Here is a 23351-nt window from a genome sequence, read left to right on the forward strand (position 1 = left end):
GTCTTTCCACAACTCTTGAAAATGTTATTATGATCTCCTCAAACATTTCCTCTTCCCTACACTTCCTCTCCTTTCCGTCCAGTGTTCTAATGAAGCATAGATGATCTTATCTCTTTTCACTTGTCCTCTAGATCCTCCAACTCTTTTCTCTTTGAGCTGCATTCAGAATAATTTCTGCAGCTCTAGCTCAAACTTTACTAATTACGTCTTCAGCTTTATATAATCTCCTCTTTGGCTTTGAATTCTGCAATTTCAAGGGTTGTATTTTTTCTTTTCTAGAAGCTGTATTTGGTCAATTTCCAAATCTATCTAGTTTGTTGGACTTTTGTTACTTGTTCACATTTTTTCTAATATATTTTTTGATTTTTTACAGAGAGGAAGGGAGAGAGAGAGTTAGAAACATCGATGAGAGAGAAACATCGATCAGCCGCCTCCTGCACATCTACTGGAGATGTGCCCGCAACCCAGGTACATGCCCTTGACCGGAATCGAACCTGGGACCTTTCAGTCCGCAGGCCGACGCTCTATCCACTGAGCCAAACCGATTTTGGCTACTTGTTCACATTTTTAAGTGAATTGAGGAGCTTCCTCTACAGCTTTATATTTGTCTCCATGGTGGCTTTTGACATGTGTTATTTTTATAATAAAAACACCAATGAAAACTTGGAGCGTTCATTGTGAAAGGCGGAGGTGGGGTTGGGTAGATGGGGAGTATGTTGGGAAGGTTTTTGGCATTATTCCTCAAATTTAGTGGACCGTGCACCCTCCCTAGTCTTATTTTATTTCTGGTGGTAGTGGTGTATACAGGTGTATGTCAGGAATGAACATCCCACAGGCAATCAAGATGGACCCAAGTGCCCTTCCCTGGGGCAGGGGCTGATGGACATGACCTCACTGAAGCCTCACACTGGCCCTCTGAGGCAGGTCTGATTACTGTCCTCATTGTAGAGAGGAGGCCCAGGTAGGTAAAGGCCCTTGCCCAGGGCCTCCCAGCTGGGGAGTGGAGGAGCCTGTGTGTGCCTTTGGATCTGTCCAGCATGGTCTCTGGGAGCAGAGCTGCTTCAGTGAGGCAGAGCAGCCTGCGGGGGGGGGTGGGGGGAGGCAGGGCGGTCTGAGTGTGCAAGCCTGGGGCCCAGGACCCTCAGTGTCTGTCCCGGGGACCGCCCCTCCCCCACCCAGGATGTGTCATATTCTCAGGGGCAGCCAAGGGTGAAGGGTAAGCGGGGCCTGGGGTAGGGTGGGACCAGGGAGGGTGACGTCACCCCCACTCTTAGTAATGCTTTGGCAGAGCCTGAAGCTCCCACCTTGGGAGGGAGAGCGGGAGGAGGAGGGGCAGTGCTGGAGCCGGCAGCTCGGAGGCTGCCAAGTCGGTGATCAGAAGCGGGCACTGTGCCAGGAGCACCCGGGACCCGGCCTCCTGGGGAGGGGCCTCCAGTCGAGGGGAGACAATTTCAGAGTCCTGGGAGGGGACTCTAGAAAGCTGTGTCCATATCAGACGGAGTGTGGGTGATTGTCCGTGGTCTGTCTGTCTCTCTGTCTGTGTAACTAGCAAGACTAGTGGCCAGCTGTCCCTTGATCGATGCCGGACTGTCTGATGGCCTGATCGTTTGTTTGCCTCACTGCTTGCTGCACTGTCCGGTTTACATAACTGACACTTGCAGATATCAGCAGGGATGGCCGGATCTGCGCCCACTTCCAAGAGACCTTTCGCTAACCTCTCACAGGTGCCTGAAGCTGCCCCTTCTGAACAACCAGGTTCAGGTGGAAGCAGGGGAGGAAATGAACATCTCCAGGGGCCAGGGGCCGGAGGGACAAAGCTGGGTTGGACAGGGCCTGCCTCCCAGGAACTAAATTCCTACCCGTGGTGACTGACTGGTGCTGGTGCCCTGGATGGGCTGGCCACATGGGTTGGGAGAGGAAAGTAACTTGATTCTTGTCTCCCGATGTCTGTTTCTGGCGCTTTCACAGGAGGAAGCTCTTCCCGTGCCTGGGTGAAAACTGTGCAGCCCCACAGTGTTCTGACCTCTGTTTGGTGACAGAAATGCTTAGGTCACTTTAAGTTGCCAACACAGAGTCCGGTTCACCATGAAAAGCCCCTGGTCCCAGGTGATAGTCACTACTGTGAACTTGACTTAGAGTTAGTACCCTGCCCTGGCTCTCCTCTGCAGGCAGTGAGCGGAGGGGGGTGACCTTCCTCCACCCAGCATGTGTCCTTGCTTCTCGCTCCTCGGCCCTCATCCTGCTCTTTACACTGTAGGGCTCCCGACTGTATGTAGGAATGTTGTTGATTCTTCACAGGTTCCTAGAGACCCTCACCCTCAAGGAGCCAGCTTCTCTAGGTTGGGCCCAGGAACCTAGATTTCTAAGAAGAGGCTCCAATGATTGTTACATACAGCCAGCATGGGGCACTGCTAGCAGGACGGTAGCCCAAGTTCTTTTCTGCATCACCTTATTTCATTCTGGCACCAAGAAAGGGATCCTTTATATTCACCCATCCATCCATCCATCCATCCATCTATCCATCCATCCATCCATCCATTCATCCATCCATTCATCCATCCATCCACTCACTCACCCATCCATCCATCCATCCATCCATCCATCATCCATCCATCCACTCATTCATTCATCCAACCCTCCATCCATTCATCCAAAAAATATGTATTAAATGCCTTTAGTGCAGGGGTCCTCAAACTTTTTAAACAGGGGGCCAGTTCACTGTCCCTCAGACCGTTGGAAGGCTGGACTATAGTTTAAAAAAAAAACTATGAACAAATTCCTATGCACACTGCACATATCTTATTTTGAAGTAAAAAAACAAAACGGGAACAAATACAATATTTGTATTTGCATGTGGCCCGCGGGCCGTAGTTTGAGGACCCCTGCTTTAGTGTGTCAGGCATAGTGTTCTAAGCTGGGGGCAGGGCAAGGAACAAACCAGAACTGAGAGTTCAACCCAGAAGACCCAAACCCTAACCAGAAATTACAATTTTCTGCCAGGAGAGCCCCCCTGGGGAGAACAGTGCCTGGAACCAGGCAGGAGAGCTTGCTCCCTCAGGCAGAAGTTCCAAGCCTGCCCAGCTGCCAACTCATTTAGTCAGTGTGAGGTTGGGGCCAGCAGTATGCCCACTTTTGAGAGGAGGAGCTAAAAGGTTAACTCACTTGCCAGTGGTCACATAGCTCAGGAGGGCAGAGCTTGGATTTGAACCCATGGCCCGTGTGTACGAATAGGAGGCAGTGCTAAAGGAGGGAACCATGGGAGGGCATAGCAAAAACCCTGATATCACTGGGGGCATGGTCAGGGAAGCCGCCTAAAGGTTGATCCAATGGGGAGCTAGGCTAGGCAGGAGAACAGAGGGAGAATTGGGGGGGGGGGGGGGAAGAGCAGGACTCCTTTCTGAGAGAAGGTCAGAGCACTAGGGGAGTTTGGGGCTGGTACTTACTCTAAGGTGCCAGGCAAACAAGTGTGGGAGACCCACCTGGCCAGTAGCTGATGAATCTGGCAGGTGTGGTCCAGGCATTTGTAAATCTTATCTCTCCTCCTCCCCCTCCCCAACACACACACCCACACCAAGGAGGCCTGCAGCCATGAGTCTGAGCCCCAGGGTTGGGAGCGGGGGTGGCTAGATTCACATGCCCTGTAGCCACCCACTCACCAGCTGTGTGACCCTGGGCAGGCTAAGCCTCATTGGTTAGAATGAAGATGACACTAAGAATTCTTAGATCTTTGTGTTGTTTGGGGGAATAATTAAGATAATGTATGCAAAGTGCTGACAGGAAAGTTCATTTTCAGTATCTGCTGGTACGCGGCTCTGAGCATTCTCTCCGATTGAAAGATGAGGAGACGGAGGGCCAGAGATGGAGAGTGAGTAAGATTTCTCAGCTCCAGGGCAGGGATTTTGGCAGGCTGTCCCAGAGGAGGGCAGCCATGTGTGGGATGCGCGGCCTCCCAGCCTCCCACCTGGACACCTTCCTGCTCTCACAGAACATCTGCTGGGCTCCCGGACCACACAAAGGCTCCTGGCAGCTAGATTCTGACTGGCCAGGGCACCTGGCCCGGGCCTGCTGCCAGCCTGGAGGAGGCAACCTTGGCAGGGGCTGGGCTCTGGGAACTTTTGGGAGGCCTGTGGCTAGGCCGCCACCCCAGGGGTGTGGTCGCCCTGGGAGCAAGAGCTAGCCCGACTGCCCCTGAATTCCCATTTGAAAACAGTGCAGCCAGGAGATGAAGGGCGCTGTGCCCAGTGGCTGCTGGTGGAAGGTGGCTGTGGTCCAGCAGCTAAGCAGAGGGGCGGGGAGATGGGTGGGGATGAAGGATGGCTGTGACTTGTCAGCTATGGGCGCTGGGGAGCAGGATGGAGCCTGTGCTTCTCTCTCTGCCCCTTTAGCACACACACGCCACCTCCTCCTTCACCTGCTGCCACTCACAGCCTGACTCAGGGCCTGGGCATCATCACAGCAGGAAGCAAACCAGCTCTTAGAGTTGGGGACGCCTTCCAGCACCCCCACTCCCCTTTCTTCCTCCTCTCAGCCTCCCAGCCTGAGAAATTTCACCGGGGGAATTGTCATAATCCCTTTTTAAAAAGCCACAGCTGTGGTGACAGAGTAAGGAGAGGCCCTCCCTAAATTCATCCAAACCTGGAATGAATTCTATCTCGACCACTAACTAGTTAGGTGGCCTCAGTGGTCACTTCACCTCTCCGGGGCCTCAGTTTCCCCATCTGTGAAGAGGGGGTAATTCTAACCACCTCGGTGTGGCAGTAAGGATTCTGTGCACTGAGTGAGGGCCTGGCATGCCAGGGATCCAGGAAATGTCACAGAAGGAAGACCACTGTGGAAAGGGGCACAGGCTCCCCATAAATACTGGCTGATGAAATAGGAGGCAGCATAAAACAGAAATAAATGGTCCCAACGTCGCTGCCTTTGTCTTTCTTTCTTTAGCGGCACAGGCTGGGGTGAGAGAAGAGCAGGGTGAGCTACGGCATAATTCTCGGGGCAGGGAAGGCTGAGAACATTCTCAATGACGTCAGCCCCTGTGTGCAGAATACATTACACTCCCTCAAGCTCTCTCTGACATTGAGGCTTTTCGGGGAAGGAGATTCGCAACTGAGTCCAAGAAGACAGACTCTAGGTTCTAACCTTGGCTCTCCCTCTTACTGTCAGGCAGCCTTAGACTAGGCCCATGTCTCCTCCAAGCCTCCGTTTGTTTTGTCTATAAAGTGAGGGTCCCCATACCAATTCTCAGAGCTGCTGGGAGGATGAAATGAGTTCCTCTATGTCGTATGAGAGCGTGGGCCTGGGCCTGGCGTACAGTAAGCCCTCTGCAGGCAATGCTATCATTATTACTATCTAAGGCAGGGGTGGGCAAACTTTTTGACTTGAGGGCCACAATGGGTTCTTAAACTGGACCGGAGGGCTGGAACAAAAGCATGGATGGAGTGTTTGTGTGAACTAATATAAATTCAAAGTAAACATCATTACATAAAAGGGTACGGTCTTTTTTTTTTTTTAGTTTTATTCATTTCAAACGGGCCGGATCCGGCCCGCGGGCTGTAGTTTGCCCACGGCTGATCTAAGGTCATCATTGTATCAGTTAGCTACGGCCGTGTAATGACTACCCCCAGATTTGGGGGCCTAAACAACCACCATTGATTTAGCTCACAATTCTGTGTGTCTGAGAGAACCAACAGGATTGGCCGCCGGGATCACAGGGTTGCTGTCACCCTGGATGCCGCAAGCCAGGCTTACCAGGTGTGTGAGGCAGGGGCAGACCCTTCACCGCGGTCAGCTGCCACCAGTTCCCCTTCCCACACCCCCAGCTTCCTAGGAGGCTGTTCCCATCTCCCATCCTCCCCAGCCCTCCCCTCTGGCCCCTCTGCAGTCCAGCTGTTCCTGCCACCCCCGCATCCTGCAGGAAGCCCATTTCTGTCTGCAGAGCGTGCTGCTAGAAGCATCTCAGGTAACATTGAGGGGTGGGGTGACGGGCTTGGCTCTGGACCTGACACTGCTCCAGCCCAGATGGCAGATGCTGGGGAAATGACTTCAGAGGGGTCAGCTGGAGGTGGGAGTGGGCTCCCCAGGTCAGGTGTCCTCTAGCAGCCCATCTTACCTGGCTGCACCTTCCCCACAAGCCAGGAGGCTTCGCCCCACCGGGCACGGGGCTGGGCACTGATTGCTTCCTGCCCAGCCTCTGGACCAACCAGCAGCTCCTGTCCTGGAGGCACCGACACACCTGCCTGGCCTGCCCTGTCCTGTCCAGGGGGTGGCAGCACCGAGCGAGGGATCCCACGGAGCAGGGGAGGGGTCCTGGGACAGGCTGCACCAGGAAGCAGCTCGGGAAGCACGTCCCCTCACTTGCTCCCACAGTAACACTGGAGGTAGGAACTACAGCCCCATCGCACAGGTGAGACGAAGACAGGTGAGGCCGCTCTACCAACCGCCGTTTTGATTTTCTTTCATTTCAGCTGGGAACGGTTTACGGAGAGAAGGGCTGAGCATGCAGTGTGGCTGGGGGTGTGCGGCTGAGTGATGGACGCGTCCACCCTCTATCCTGTTTGTTCCACTCAATGCTCATTATTCCGCTTCCTTCCACAGGATGCCAGAGGCCCGGGGTGGGCCCCAGGGGTCCCTCAGCAACACTCAGCTTGGCCCGTGCTGCCAGGAGTTAGCAGCTGTGTGCATGCGTGTGCTGTGTGTGCATGCGTCGGTGGTACAGGTATGTCCAGAGGGGTGTGCAAGACTCCCCGCATTCACTAGAGCACAACAGCCATACAGCGTCTTCGCCGCTGTGCTCTCGAAGCCTGCAACGCTGGCGCAGCCCGCCCTGCTGTGCCCTCTGCACGGCCACTGCCAAGGAGCCCCGGCAGGTACGGGGGGGGGGGGGGGGGGGCGGGGGCGGGAGAAAGGAGCGAGACACGGACACAGGGATGAATCTCCCTGTGAGCCCCTGCTGTCCCCAGAACCCGGTCAAGCCCCAAAAGGAGGGGCAAGTCGGCGAATATTACCTGAGGCTGCTGCTCCCGTGAATACAGACTGGCTGAAAGAAACAGGAACACATGCTCTCCCCGTTCTGGGGCCAGAATCGGAAATCAGCGTTCTGGGGCTGTGCTCCCTTCAAGGGCTCCAGGGGAGGGTCCGTCCTGCCCCTTCAGCTTCTGGGGGCTCCTGGCCACATCCCTTCAATCTTGATGTGGGCCCTCCTCCATCCTCGCGGAACATCTTTTGCATAATCAGGTGCCCCCACACCACCTGTTCACTTGCCCACTTCTGCCTGATAATGAGCCCCCGCCCCTCTGTTTAGGTGCCCTCTTCCGGCTGATCACAGCCCTGCTCCCAAGGTCACCTGCCCACTTCTGGCTGTGCCCACTCCCAGCTGTGCCCACTTGGGGCTGATCACAATCCCCGCCCCCCTGTTCCCATGCCCACATCCGGCTGTGCCCACTTCCGGCGGCTCATGCCTCTACCCCCTTGTTCAGGTGCCCACTTCTGCCTGATCATGTGGCCCCGCCCCCTTGGCAGCTGGTGGAGCCTCCTATCAGCTGGGCTGAGTTGACTGGGAGGTGGCCAAGGTTAGGGACCTCTGCTCCCCCTCTCTGAGCCTCAGTTTTGGCATCTAGAATCTGAGCACAAAAACCCACTTGCTGGCTCCTGTCACCCCAGGTGCTTCAGGAAGGGGAGGCCCAGGCTGGGCTCATTAGGCTAAAGTACTGGGAGGTAAAGGCGGGGCTTTGGAGTACCCCGAGTCATCCTACAGCCTGGGGCTCGGCAAGCGGAGGAGTCCCTGAGCCAAGTTAACTGCACATCCCACCAACTGGGAGGTGTCCATTGAGTAGCCACGAGATGAATGAATGAATGAACCTTAACCCACAGATTCCAAAGACCCCAGGGGGCAGCCAGATATTGGCGCTGAGGCAGCTTGGCACTTAGGTTTCTTACCCTCTTCAGGGGAAGGAGACGGTGGTCATCCTGGCCCCCGAGATGCCCTGGTGCCCAACACCCCCATGTCATGAGTGTCCCCCTTCACCCTGCTGCTCCTCAGTCTGGGGACCTGCTCATCTGGAGACCCCGTGGCAGAAGCTGGTGGATCCTCTGCTAGGACACAGGCAGGATTGGGATGGGTGGTCAGGTGCTCTCCCAGTACAGGTCTGGAACATTCTAGGCTGGCAGACATTCAGCCTTTCCTACCCACCACTGGCCACTGCAGTTTAATCTCTTACACCTGGAAATGGACTGAGTTCTCAGGGGGCCCAGGGCCTCTGTGTGTGTGTGTGTGTGTGTGTGTGTGTGTGTGTGTATTGACGTTCAGTGGTACCCACACAGCCACACCAATTACTAAAATATTGTAGTATTTCTTTACTGATTGACTGACAGTGCCCCCAGGCCAACCCCTAGGTGGCCCTGCACCTCCCCCCAGTCCACAGAACAGGCCCCTATTCTAGCTTAAGTGTGGCTTTCATTCCCACTGGCCAGTGTCCATGCCAGAATTCATCCTCTGAGTCCAGCTTCCTAGATACTTCAAGGGCACTGAAACTGGCTCCCCAAAGGACCAGAGAGCAAGCTGGCATCTATCTGTTTCCTGCCTGGCTCCAGGGAGCTGTGGGTGGGCACTGCCCAGGGGTCCCTTGCCTCCTGGTTCAGCAGCCAGGCCACTGTGTGGCTCATATGCCTGGACAGAAATGTCCAGCTGGGGGGAGAGAGAACAGAATGGGGGTGACCTCTATCCCCACAGAAGGCCTGAGAGCAGCTCAGCTCACCCAGCAGCTCAGAGAGGGAGGTGGTCTCCAGACAGATGACGGGCTCTAGGGCCCACCAGGAGTTAGGGAAGCTGGACTGTCCCTTCCGTGTGGAACTTTAGGCTACGCGGGGTCCTCCCCAGGAGAAAGGAGAAAGGGGCCCCACAGGTCGGTGTTTGGTGACCAGATTCCACAAAAGTCAGGGCCGTGGTCTGACAACACAGCACAACCGAGGACACCTGGGCAGTGGGAGGGCTGAGGGTGCCTTGAATCAGGGCCCTGTGGTTCCGGTCCTGGCGCTGGCACTTGCCGGCTGAGAGGCCTGGGCCTTGCCATCAGGGGTGGACCCGCCAGAGGAGGCCGGCTGGGGGACTGAGCCCGCCCCCTCAGTAACTGCTGCCTTTTCTCAGTCCTCTCTGACGTCTTTTGCAAACATAGTTTTGAGCCCACCCCATGCTATGTAGTCAGGGCTTCACAGGAAGACAGAGGTGGAGCTAGATTGCAACCCAGGTCCCCTGGCTCCTGATGACATGGCATTTATGACAAGCCATCCTGAGAAGGCCCCTGTGCCCTCCCTGAGGGTGAAGCTGGGGCAGGGGGAGGACCCCACCATGATGACACGGCCCGGCCTCTCTCCTCCCCTCCGTGCCCTGAGAGGGCGGTGGCCAAGGCCACGGAGGGGCCTGCCGTTGATCCCTCTCAGCTGGTCCCGTTTAAGTTGGGGGTCAGCAGGGGGCCAGGACAGGATTAACTCAGGTCTCCCTTGCCCCCCCCCCCTTCTCCAGGTGCCCAGCCTAAGCCCCAGAGGCCCGGGCTCACTCCGATTTCATGCTCCGTTATCGGCCAGCTGCCATCTGCTGCTGCTCTTTGGGGAGGGGGCTCTCAGCTTCCCAGACCATCCCAGCACCCCTTCTTCCCACTGCCCAGGCCGGAAAGTGAAATCAGCATGGGGGGAAAGGCCCTGATGGGACCCTGAGAGATGGCCTGGCAGACCCCCTGCCTGGAAACCCCAAGCCTGGTTCATGCCTGCCTCTCCCCAGTGTCATGCTGGGGGCTCCTGCCTGAAGGGCAGTTAAGCTCCAGCATCTGGCAGCCCAGACTCTCCTGACACCTGCCCAGAGGGCCCTGTGCTCCTCAGTCCCCGGCTCCTGCAGACCCTTGCCCTCTGTGTGGGTGGTTCCCAGCTTCTCCTACCAAGGATGGGATCTTGAGGAAATTATTTAACCTGTCTTCATTGTCTGATCTCTAAAATGGGGATAACAATGAGCATGCGCCACATAGGACTGTAGTGAGCAAATCAGTTAACATGTGTCAGTGGGACTAGGATGGAGCGAGTGCTACCTGAGCACCATGGTATGTGAAATCGTCCCCCGACTGTTTCTCGTGCATCCACTGGGTCTTCCTGGTTCCTCCTTGGCAGAGGCACAACTCCTTTCCTCACTGACAGTAACCAACACAAGGTCACACAGTAGGCTCTTTTTGCTTTGGTCATGAAAGGCTATTGAGGTTTGTGTGTTGGAGGGTGGTTTGAATTCTAGATTCCAGCCAGCCACATTCTTCCTAGTAGCTAGGCATGAGGAAGCCTTGGGGAAGGAGAGCTGTATAACTGACAATAGTTCCTTTTTTTGCTTTGACCACTGGGAAGCTCAGAGGCAAAATTGTATATGGGGTTTGCCCAACCCTGTTTAGTTCAAGTAAACAACTAGAGCTCAAGGATGGTGGCTGCTTTCGTTTTGCAATCCGACCTGATTGATTGCTAGTGCTGAGTTGAGAAGGATTCTGAGGCTGCAGCGAGTGATAGCCATAAGAATGGTTGGGAGCATCTGGGCTAAGAAGAGATCAGTGATCAATTAGTGATGTCTGCTGTGAGCACAGGAGTGGAGAGCACACTATGTGCAAGGCATGCATATGCCATCACCAAGTTGGCAATTCAACTGTGTTTATTTCATTCAAGACCACACTTCCTCATAAATTTACATTTTCTCTGTTATGTTTTATATTTTGCTAAAGGCCTGGTGCACAAAAATTGTGCACTGGGTGGTGGGGGGGATCCTTCAACCCGGCTGTGCCCTCTCACAGTCTGGGACCCCTTGGGGGATGTCCGCCTGCCAGCTTAGGCCCACTTCCCCTGGGATAGGGCCTAAGCTGGCAGACAGACATCCCTCTCGCAGTCCGGAACTCTCGCAGTCCAGGATCCCTTGCTCCTTACCACCTGTCTTACCACCACCACTACACTTGCCAGCTGTGAGCCCGGCTTCTGGCTGAGTGGTTCTTCCGCTGTGGGAGCACACTGACCACCAGGGGGCAGCTCCTGCTTTGAGCATCTGCCCCCTGGTGGTCAGTGCACATCATAGCGACTGGTCATTCCACAGTTTGGTCAATTTGCATATTAGGGTTTTATTATATAGGATTGTATGTACTTCCTTTGTGGAATGAGGCAGGTGATAAATAAAATAAGCCGGATGGTGTCACTTGCAGCCCTCAGCCCTCTTTGCATGGTAAGAGCTCCAGGGAGGGTCCCTGATCATGGCAGAGAACAGCCACCATGGAGCTTAAGGCTCCCTCAGCCCCCAAGGCTGTGCCTGGCGCCTCCCACAGGCTTGAAAGTGAGTTGGCCCTGATTTCAGCCACAGAAAGTTTCTTGCAAGAAATTAATTAGGGTCAGATCAGGAGTTAGGCTGTCACTGAAGTGTGCTGCCTACATCCTCACTGAAGACAATGCTGTTTGGCCTGGGCCCCCAACTCCATCTCTCTTTGGGGTACATCTGTGGCTACATCTAATCAGGGCCTGAGAATCTAAAGTAATGTCAAACTGCAGCGGGAAGGCCGGGGAGGTTAGGGGGGCAGAAGGGGGGCGGGGGTAAGAGAAGGACTTATATGCATGCATATAAGCATAACCAATGGACATAAGACACTGGGGGATAGGAGAGGCCAGGGGATTGTCAAGGGTGGGGGAAAAAAAGGAGACATATGTAATACCCTTTGTAATACTTTAAGCAATTAAAAAAAAAAAACCACCATAAAGTAATGTGATTTAGTAACCACCTCCGTGGGCTGCTAACAATGCAGATTCCTTGTCCCCGGCTCAGAATGGCTGCGTCAGAATTCCCAGGCCCTGGCATCTGCATTTCGCCAGTGCCCCCACTGGAAGGAGAGACCACAGCCTGGTGAGGAACCTGCAGTAACCAGGACAACTCGGGGCTCCTAGGCTGGGGCAGCAGCGCCACCTGGTGGATTCTTCCGGAATACTTCCCATCCATTGCCCTTGCTGCCCTACTGTAGGGAGGCAAGTCCTTCCACCCCTACCCCTCCGCCTCTCCCAGGGCCCAAGAGGTTGGAGAGGAGGAGATGGTGGGGCAAGTGCCCTCCTATGTCAACCTTTCCCCCGACTTCCACCCCCATCTCAACGGAGAGGGACTTCCCGTGACAGGCCGTACAGCCGCGGTGCAGGCTGGGGAAGCCAGGCCTGGGGAGTGCCGGGCTCACGCTCCGTGTACAAGTAAGAGCTTCCTTTAAGGTCCACGTTCCATTGTTAAAGCTCCCGAATTCTGCACATCTTACGCCATCACATCTCTTTAAGACCAAAACGCTTCCTTCCTTTGTCAAAACCAGATGCTCAGGTAGAGGCCAGGCTTGTCCTGCGGCCTCACTGACTCCTCCCTCACCAGCCCACTTTCTGTACCTTCTGGGGGCACCTGGTCTCAGAAACAGGAACCTAGAGGCACAACCTACACCTGCTTCAATATACAAATCCAATTCCAGCCACATGGGCAGCCGGGCCGATGGACCAAGGCACGGGGCTGAAGAGGGGGCCAGAGATGCCGAGAAAGGGCCCTGCCCTGGGGATAGTAGTGGGTGCCAGCACGCTTCCCTGCAGACCCAGCCACTCCACTCACACCCTCTCTCTCCCCTCTGGCCCTCCCGGGCCCGGGACGCAGCATCCCCAAGTCAGACCAGATTCTTACAAATCCTCTTTAATCGTCAGTCTTCAGACCCGCAGCATGCTTTACAGAGCGGTGCTCGAAGCCCTCCTTGCCCTACAAAGCACAGCCTCACCCACTCACTCCTGAACAGCTCGGGTCCCAGCAAAGGCAGGGCCAGCTCGTGCCATGCCCCGAGGACGTACCCCTCTGATGCCCTAAGCAGCCCAGGGCCAGGCCCAGCCCCCTTCAGCCTGGCCCAGCTAGGCCTTGCTCCCACGAGTTGGGCCAGGCAGATCTGAGCTGCCTGGGTGGGGCTGGGTCAGGCCTGGGGAAGGGGTGCCGTCCCTAATGTCAGGTAAAGCTTACCCTTTCCCACAACCTTTAATGAAAATATGAAAGCCAACGGTATAAGCCTTATAGTGGAAAACAGTTGACCCACGCAGTGGGTAGTCCCCTGACAGCTCAGGGTGCCTTATCTACCCCGCCCCCCATTTTTAATACCCTTCCCCCCATACAATATATACATCCCCCAAGGCAGGCAGAAACCCAGCCCACCTGCGCAGAGACGCTGCAGGGAGGGTTTTCCTTGAGTTGCTCAGAGAACCCTGGTGGGCAGCGAGCGGAGGAGCCACAGCGCAGCCGGGCTCAAGGCTGGAGGCAGAAAGGCAGGGAGGCATCCAGGCCCCAGACAGCCCCTCACTTCCAGCAGCACGGGGCGCACAGGTGCCTTGGCAGTGAGGTGCGGGGAGGGCCTGGAGGAGGGAGCCAGGGACACCCTGGGAGCCCTGAGGTTGGGGGACAGGCAGGGAGGTGGGGACAGCAGCTGCCTCAGTACTTGGGGACCTTGCTGTAGTCTTCGGAGTGCACATTCCGGCATAAGCAGATGGACAGGAGCATCCCCAGGAGCTGTTGAGGGGGAGGGCGAGAGTCAGTGGAGGCGGGCTGCCCAGCCCCCAGAAGCCCCAGGGCAGCACCCCACTGTCCAGGTCCACACACAGGGAGTCAGAGGATCCTCGCCCAACGGCATGGCTCAGTGGTTGAGCATCAACCTATGAACCGGATCATGGTTCAATTCCCGGTCAGGGCACATGCCCAGGTTACAGGCTCCATCCCCAGGGTAGGCTGGGGGGACATGCAGGAGGCAGCCTATCAATGATTTTCCCCTATCACTGATGTTTCTATCTCTCTCTCCCTCTCCCTCTCCCTTCCTCTTTGAAATCAATAAGAGAGAGAGAGAGAGAGAGAGAGAGAGAGAGAGAGAGAGAGAGAGAGAGAGAGAGAGAGAGAGAGAGAGAGAGAGAGAGAGAGAGAGAGAGCGAGCTATGGCCTCGTGACCAGCCTGAGATTCAGGCGGCAGAGGGTCAGGGCGGGACAGTGCTCAGGCCAGGCTTGCCGCACGGCCTCCCCCAGGACATTAGCACAGCAGGGACAATCCACAGGGACAGAGCACGGGGAGGGCTGCAGGGAGGGGACACGGACCTCAATGACAGCGACGCCCACGCACACGCCTAGGATGATGCCCAGGTTTTCCTGCAGCCACGACTGCACCTTCTCCATGCAGCCCTGCGAGGGAAGAACACAGCCACGTCACCCACGCCTCGCGCCTCACCCCATCATGCAGAACCACTGGGGGCCACCCCCAGCCCAGAGACATCTGTGCGTATCTGGAATAGATATATTAGTGAATAGGTAATGAAGGTACCAATGGCAAGCAGACAAATGGATCAAAGGCAGGAACAACTAAGTGAAGGAAGGGGAAAGGATGGCGCGGGAGCCCAGGCGAGCCTGGGTGCCCCTGAGCCCAGCCCCTCGACCCCACCGCCCTCTACGTACCTCCTCATACACGGGCCACTGCTCGGGACTGTTGCCGCTCTGGGTCCCGTTGCCACTCTGGGTCCCGTTGCCGTTGGAAACCTGGCAGAAGCCCTTCTTCACGAGGGGGCTGTCGTCCTCCCCCTTCTTCTCGCAGGAGCAGGGGTAGGTGACGGTGGTGCGGTTCATGAGCTCAGCATTTTCGGTCCAGTTGTAGAAGCTGACCCAGCCACAGCACTTGCCCTGGGCAGAGAGGGGACAGGATGCTCATGCCCAGGTCCATCAGGCAGGCTGCCCTCCTGGCAGAGGTGGGGCCGCCTGGAAAGAGGCTCGGATCTGCTACTTCTAGGCCTCCCTGGTCCCAGCCACACCTCCAGGACTCGAGTTTAGGTTTCACTTCGGCTTCTGTGAGCCACGAAGAATTTAAAGGGGCTTTCGGGAAACACATGCCATACACTGCTAAACAGTGGGAAGAAAAAAAATCAGGACCAGCAGAACAGGAGGGGAGTTCATGTTGAAAAGCAGAACACGGGTGTGGGGGACAAGTAGGAGGGCAGATGGCATTCAGCTAAGAGCGTGGGGTCTAGAGTCAGGCTCCTGGGTTCAAGTCCCAGCTCTGCTACCTACCAGCTGCTCAGCTTTGGTCAAAGTACTGACCTCAGTTTCCTCATCTGCAAAACGGGGTAATACGTTTTCTAACTCCCTGTTACTCGGACTAAACGGGACGAGGCAGGCGGAGCGCCCAGCACAGGTCTGGCGAGCACAGTCATTGCTCAGGAAAGGCCAGTCCCACTGCCAGGGGCTGGGCCCATGCTGGAAATACCCCGGGAAGGCACAGCAGAGTGGGGGCAGGGCTCCTTTCCAATCCTGGCCCTGCCCTGTGCACGGGCAAGCGCTGCCTTTCTCTGGGCTCGACTCCTCGCCTGGAGAATGGGATGGCAATAACCACTATGCTAGGATCCCTGGGAGGATTAAATGAGTTGCATGGGCAAGCTGGGCGAGCTGGGCGAGCTGCGTGCCACCATGCCCAGCACATGGTCAGTTCCTCACCTGCTTCCTTCTCAGTGACAAGTCCCTGACAGGCAGCCAGGTGGCCAGCAGGGGGCGAGCCAAGCATCTCGGGTGTTCTGGGGTTTCAGGTTGTACTTTTTATGTTGCAGTTGCCTGTCTGCTTTCGCTCTAGACCAGTGGTTCTCAACCTTGCTAATGCCGCGACCCTTTAATACAGCTCCTCATGTTGTGGTGACCCCCAATTTCATTGTTACAAATTGAACATAATTAAAGCATAGTGATCAATCACAAAAACAATATGTAATTATATATGTGTTTTCCGATGGTCTTAGGCGACCCCTGTGAAAGGGTCGTTCGACCCCCAAAGGGGTCGCGGCAACCCACAGGTTGAGAACCGCTGCCTAGCAGAAAGGTTGGCACCTCGGAGGTCCTCCCACAAAAGGAGGCGGCTTTCCTTGGCCTTGTACTGCACCAGGCGGAGCCCTCCTCTCCACGACCTCCTGCCCTGACCCACCCACCCTGTGCCTCAGTGGTTGTGCATGGCGAATAAAACACCACCACGTAAGTGCTAAGTGCTGCCCAAGGGCTTTAAAAGTTCATCCCACGAATGATACTATAAATATCCAAATGAGTATGGATCAATAGCCCCATTTTATAGATGAGGAAACTGAGGCTCAGAGAAGGTCTGGCCAGGAAGGGGCAGAGTTAGTATCCCAGTTGTCAGGAGCCTGACTTAACCACCTTCTCAGGCGATGTCTGACAGACATCAGAATCATCTAGAACATCGGTTCTCAACCTGTGGGTCGCGACCCCTTTGGCGGTCGAACGACCCTTTCACAGGGGTCGCCTAAGACCATCCTGCATATCAGATATTTACATTACGATTCATAATAACAGTAGCAACATTACAGTTATGAAGTAGCAACGAGAATAATTTTATGGTTGGGTCACAACATGAGGAACTATATTTAAAGGGCCAGAAGGTTGAGAACCACTGATCTAGAGCCTTGCCAGCTGCAGGGAACCCCCACCAGCCAACCACCTCCCCGGGTGGGATGCTCCTCAGCTCCCAAGGGACTCAGGCTTCTGGGAAGGTGGGACTTGTTCATCCTGGGACAGCGACTCCCTCCAATCGTAGCAAAGTGTCTCAGGAATTGTGGGTCAAACGAATGGTATGATGACAGCAGCCTCCTGTGTGTGCCCAGCCCTCCAGGTGACCCAGGCCTTCCTACCTGTCCTCACCTGGTCCTCACCAGGAAGTCTGTGAGGCACTCGGGCCAGAAAACATCACCCTCCCCTTTTCCCAGCTCAGAAAACTGTGCCCACGTCCCCTGGACAAAGTCCCTCCTCCGTGTCCAGACGCTCCGGCTGTCACTCGGTGCCAGCAGGTCCTGTGTGATTGCTGTGCCCAGTGTCCTCAGGGGAGAGGAGGAGGCTGCTGCCCAGAGGAGGGGCCCTGGCCAAGGGCCCACGAGAGAGCCGGCCGCCGGGACCTGATCACAGCCGATGTGTGTGTGATGATTGGCTCACCACCAAGGCAGGCTGGGAGCCCAGTCAGATGGCCATTCATTCATTCAGTCAGTCAGTCAGTTATTCCATCAGTCATTCAGTCAGCATGCCAGTCTGTCTGTCACGTAGTCCTTCATTCTGGTAGTCAGTCATTGGCCTCTGCCTCTCCCACTTTAATTCAGGTGGAATACACATACTACACTAAAGTACACAAATGCCATCTGTGAGTTTTATATGCATGCCGGCCTAACCGCCTGGATCAATGATTAGAACATTCCTTTTACCCCAGAAGTTCCATGGGCTCCTCCCAAGAGGTAGCCTCCACTCAGAATTGGCACCCCATTTCTTAACCTCCAGGTAGAGTTCCCAACACTGGCCAGCCTGGCTTGTGGTGAGAGGGCTGAGAGCTGAACCCTGCTCTCTGGCCACAGGTGGGAGCACTGTGAGCCATGGGACAGCCTCCAAGACCCGGGGCCCCTGAGCAAAGAGCTGTGGTGGTGGCTGAGGGGCCAGGAGCCCCCAGCCCATCAGATGCACACTCACACAAGCTCGCTAACGTAGTCTGTCAGGTGCATACAGGCACACAGACGACCAGACCCAGACACACAGATACCCACAGGCCGGGAGACTCATGCTGGCCACCCCTCCCCACCCAGCTTACCTGAGCCTGCACGTAGTCCCAGCCCTGCTGCAGGCTGTCCTCCTGGCCGTCCTTGTAGTCCCGAATGAGCTTGATCACGATGCTGCCCATCTCCTGCTTCACCTGCAGAGAGGAGAGCCAGGGTCAGGTCTGACTTCTGGAAACCCATGCCCACCTCTGGTCACATCGATTTAAACCGCCTCTCCCCCTCCCTCACCCGCGAGCCCGGGGACATGCTCGCGGTGCCACAGCATTTCATTTTCCATTCCAACCACTTCCCTGGCACTTCCTGTCGGTCACCACGCCATGCTCAGTGCAGCCAGGACCAACCGCTCCTGCCCGCAGTCTACTTGGCACTCAGCAGCCGCAGGGCCCTTTAAATGTGAATTTTTCCATGTCACTGAGAAAAACCTCCCAGTCGCTCCCTGCGGCATTCAGGACAAATGCCAACACCCTCTCAGTGCCCACAAGGCCCTGCCTCATCTGTGCCCTGCTCTCCCCAGACCTCAGTCCTGTTCTTGCCTCCTCTGTTTCTATTACACTGGTCTCCCTGCAGTCTGTGTGCTAGGCTCACTCCTGCCTCAGTGCCTTTGCACTCACTGTCACTCTGCCTGGAATCCTCTTCCCCCAAACATTAACACGACTCCCTTCTTTACTTCCTTCAGGGCTCTGCCCAAATGTCACCTCCTCAGACAGGCCTTCCTGGACCACCCTACAGAATAGCATCCCTTCCCTCCCCACACCCACCCAAGCCCTCCTTGTCTTATATCTTCTCCATAGCATTGTCATGACATGATCATTTGTTTCCAGGATTTATCACCCTCTACTTCTCCCCCCTGAGAACGTCAGCTCCATGGGAACAGGGATTGTGTCTGTGAGCCTGGCCAGAGTAGGTGTGTGGTGTCCACAGTAAGGAACATGTGCAGAACCGCTGCTATCTGCATGCACCCGAGGTCCTCATGCACACACCCACAGTCCTCATGCATGTACCCCAAGGTCCTCATGCATGCACCCCACAGTCCTCATGCACGCACCCACAGTCCTCATGCATGCACCCACAGTCCTCATGCATGCACCCCCACAGTCCTCATGCAAGCACCTCGAGGTCCTCATGCATGCACCACACAGTCCTCATGCATGTACCCCACAGTCCTCATGCATGCACCCCGAGGTCCTCATGCATGCACCCCCACAGTCCTCATGCATGCACCCACAGTCCTCATGCACGCACCCACAGCCCTCATGCATGCACCCACAGCCCTCATGCACGCACCCACAGTCCTCATGCACGCACCCACAGTCCTCATGCACGCACCACACAGTCCTCATGCACGTACACCACAGCCCTCATGCACGCACCCACAGTCCTCATGCATGTACCCCACAGTCCTCAAGCATGCACCCACAGTCCTCAAGCATGTACAACACAGCCCTCATGCACGCACCCACAGTCCTCATGCACGCACCCACAGTCCTCATGCACGCACCCACAGTCCTCATGCACGCACCACACAGTCCTCATGCACGCACCCACAGTCCTCATGCACGCACCCACAGTCCTCATGCACGCACCACACAGTCCTCATGCACGCACCACACAGTCCTCATGCACGCACCACACAGTCCTCATGCACGCACCACACAGTCCTCATGCACGCACCACACAGTCCTCATGCACGCACCACACAGTCCTCATGCACGCACCACACAGTCCTCATGCACGCACCACACAGTCCTCATGCACGCACCACACAGTCCTCATGCACACACCCACAGTCCTCATGCACACACCCACAGTCCTCATGCACGCACCACACAGTCCTCATGCACACACCCACAGTCCTCATGCATGCACCACACAGTCCTCATGCACACACCCACAGTCCTCATGCACGCACCACACAGTCCTCATGCACGCACCACACAGTCCTCATGCACACACCCACAGTCCTCATGCACGCACCACACAGTCCTCATGCACGCACCACACAGTCCTCATGCACGTACACCACAGTCCTCATGCACACACCCACAGTCCTCATGCATGTACCCCACAGTCCTCAAGCATGTACAACACAGCCCTCATGCACGCACCCACAGTCCTCATGCACGCACCCACAGTCCTCATGCACACACCCACAGTCCTCATGCACGCACCACACAGTCCTCATGCACGCACCACACAGTCCTCATGCACGCACCACACAGTCCTCATGCACGCACCACACAGTCCTCATGCACGCACCACACAGTCCTCATGCACGCACCACACAGTCCTCATGCACGCACCACACAGTCCTCATGCACGCACCACACAGTCCTCATGCACGCACCACACAGTCCTCATGCACACACCCACAGTCCTCATGCACACACCCACAGTCCTCATGCACGCACCACACAGTCCTCATGCACACACCCACAGTCCTCATGCATGCACCACACAGTCCTCATGCACACACCCACAGTCCTCATGCACGCACCACACAGTCCTCATGCACGCACCACACAGTCCTCATGCACACACCCACAGTCCTCATGCACGCACCACACAGTCCTCATGCACGCACCACACAGTCCTCATGCACGTACACCACAGTCCTCATGCACACACCCACAGTCCTCATGCATGTACCCCACAGTCCTCAAGCATGTACAACACAGCCCTCATGCACGCACCCACAGTCCTCATGCACACACCCACAGTCCTCATGCACGCACCACACAGTCCTCATGCACACACCCACAGTCCTCATGCATGCACCACACAGTCCTCATGCACACACCCACAGTCCTCATGCACGCACCACACAGTCCTCATGCACACACCCACAGTCCTCATGCACACACCCACAGTCCTCATGCACGCACCCCACAGTCCTCATGCACACACCCACAGTCCTCATGCACGCACCACACAGTCCTCATGCACGCACCACACAGTCCTCATGCATGCACCACACAGTCCTCATGCATGCACCACACAGTCCTCATGCACGCACCACACAGTCCTCATGCACGTACACCACAGTCCTCATGCACACACCCACAGTCCTCATGCATGTACCCCACAGTCCTCAAGCATGTACAACACAGCCCTCATGCACGCACCCACAGTCCTCATGCACGCACCCACAGTCCTCATGCACACACCCACAGTCCTCATGCATGCACCCACAGTCCTCATGCATGCACCCAGAGTCCTCATGCATGTACCCCACAGTCCTCAAGCATGCACCCACAGTCCTCAAGCATGTACAACACAGCCCTCATGCACGCACCCACAGTCCTCATGCACGCACCCACAGTCCTCATGCATGCACCCACAGTCCTCATGCATGTACCCCACAGTCCTCAAGCATGTACAACACAGCCCTCATGCACGCACCCTGTCTACCCTCACACCTGCCCTGGGCCCCACAGAATCCACATCCTGGCAGTGCTGGTCACCATGCTCAGGAATTCAGAGGCCCACAGTGAAGAAGAGAAAAGCACACCGCTTTTCACTAAATGCCCAGAGACACTGATTTACAAATAAGGCGGGTGAGGGGTGCAGGATCAAAAGAATTCACCCCAAAGGCCTCTCACTGGGGCCCTGAACTGAGGCCCTCACTACAGCAGCTTTTCAGGAACGAGTTAGCTGTGCGAAAGGAAGCAAACGGAAACCAGCCCAGGTGGCTGAGGACAGGGCTTTCCCCAGGGACTAGAACGGCCCCATGTGGGATGGGGCCCCGGAGCCAGCCCTGGCCTGGCCCCCCCGGCCTCTCCCGCGGACCTTGCCCAAGGTCCTTCTCAGCATGCACAGGCTGGTTGTGGTCACCCCAGGCGAAGGGCCCGAGATGCGCAGGGGCACCTGCCTCTCAGTTCCTGAGAAAGGGGATCAGGGAGAGGGGACAGGTGCTTCCAGGCAGGGACTTTCACAGCCTGGCTCCGAATCCTGTGCGTGGGACTTCCGCCAGCGCCCCACAGGCAGCCGCACCTGCTGTGCTCAGAGAAACCACATCCTCCGGATGGGCCTACAGCCCTGGGTCCTAGGCCTCCGTCACTAACCCAGGGAAACCAGCCTGAGGACCTCGCTCTGCCCTCTTCCCCTTGATAAAACCATTTGCATGTTGCTTCTTGTTTACTCCCCAGAACTCTCTTAGTTTACCAAGCTTTCTGGTCCGTAACAACAAGCCCAGTGGCTAACATGGACCGAATGCTTGCTTTGCACCAGTGCTGTGCTAAGCACTTTTCATGCGGCATCGCACTTCAATTGCCAGAGCAGACCTATGGTCGGGGTACTGACCTCATTCCCTCAGTCTAGAGATGTAGAAAAGGAGGCTCAGAGAGGTTCGTTAACTTGCTCAAAGTCACACAGCCAACAAGTAGAACAGCTGAGGTTTGAACTCAGGCCTGATTCGAAAACCCAAGCTTTTACCCATTCGGCTCTACTGGCACTTTAACCATATGGCTATACCTTGAAGTGGGTCATAGCACCTTTAAGAAGGGCCCAGAGAAGCCTAGTGGTGGGCCCCTGCCACATAGCTGGGGCGGTCCACCCGCAGATCTTGTATCTTTCTGCCCCACCATCTCTGCTCCTCACCTCTGCCCCCATGAACAGATGATCACCGAGGCGTGGAAAGAAGGGGGTTCCCCAGAGGCATTTGCTTGGGGAACATCCTCTCCCGGCCTTCCCCCACATCCTCTCCCGGCCTTCCCCCACGGACCCAGGCTCCATTTACACCCCAGTGTGGTTGCCACAGCAGCCCGGACTTCCCTGTTTCGGGCCCTCCCGAAATGAGAAGGTGATGGAAACCACGTGCTTTCCACTGACACTGGGTGGTTTCCATGGAAACACCATATCATCCTCCAGCCCAGAATGTGGCTGAAGGCCACAGCTGAGCCACAGGGACCACGGCTGCAGGGGCCGGCTCAGCTGGCAGCGGATGCCTGGGGATCCCAATCCCAAGGCTGTGTTGGGAGCCCAGGGAGGTCACCCTGGCAACCAGGCTGCTCCTGAGACAAGGAGGAGCAGGGAGATAGAGAGGATGCTCACCATCTCCTTCACCTCTGCAGGCTGCCTCTGTGGTTCCTGACTGCCCTGCACCCATTCTCCCTTCTTCTTGAAATAACAGCTCCTTTCCTTAAGGGTCAGTATCCCTCAATCCATCCATGTGCCTGGCAGGCCTCCCCCCACCCCACCTCCCTGCTGCTATGGGCAGGCAAAGACCCAGGCTGCCACTTCAATGCCTTCCATACCGTTGGAACAGGGGGTGCTTTAGGGATGAGTACGTGTCCCATGGTCACACACACAGGCTCTCTCTTTCTACTAATCTGATGGGAGGAGGGCCGCCACCTTGGGCTCCACTGGGGACAGCCCACCTGAGAAGAAGGTGGAGGAGGGAGAGGGAGAGACCTGCTGGCAGCCTCGGGATGCCTGGGCCCAGCTGAGCCTGCGGCCAGCCGCCTACTCTCAGTGGGTCACTGCCACCAGCGATCGAGTCCTGCCCAGGAAGAACCGCATCTTTATAGCCAGTGCAAGACGGAAATGCAGGGCCCTCGCTCAAAAAGGACTAAGAATTTCGAAGCAGCAGCAGCAGCAGAGCAGCAGGCCGAGCACAGGACCCTTCTAAGTGCAGGACCCTGTGTGACTGCTTGGGTCACCTGCCTAAGAAGCCAGCTCCGGTCCTGCCCAACACCATCCTCCCATTTCCAGGAGAGCAGACGGAGGCCCCCAGGGTCAGA

The 23351-nt window shown here is 56.2% G+C and overlaps 1 protein-coding gene across 2 annotated transcripts in view; it reads right to left on the reverse strand.

The window, feature by feature from the left end:
• Positions 1–12687: 12687 nt before the first annotated feature.
• Positions 12688–23351, reverse strand: part of CD82 (CD82 molecule) — a 55471-nt gene continuing 44807 nt past the window's right edge. For both annotated transcript variants that reach the window (XM_036326118.1, XM_036326117.1), the window contains 4 exons: positions 17646–17747; positions 14486–14707; positions 14132–14215; positions 12688–13558 (listed from right to left, as the gene is read on the reverse strand). In XM_036326118.1, coding sequence (XP_036182011.1) covers positions 13481–13558; positions 14132–14215; positions 14486–14707; positions 17646–17747 — 486 coding nt within the window. In that variant the 3' untranslated portion in view covers positions 12688–13480. The remainder of the gene's footprint in view (positions 13559–14131; positions 14216–14485; positions 14708–17645; positions 17748–23351) is intronic.

Source organism: Myotis myotis, unplaced genomic scaffold (genome assembly GCF_014108235.1).
Source record: "Myotis myotis isolate mMyoMyo1 unplaced genomic scaffold, mMyoMyo1.p scaffold_m19_p_10, whole genome shotgun sequence".
Classification (NCBI taxonomy): Eukaryota; Metazoa; Chordata; class Mammalia; order Chiroptera; family Vespertilionidae; genus Myotis; species Myotis myotis.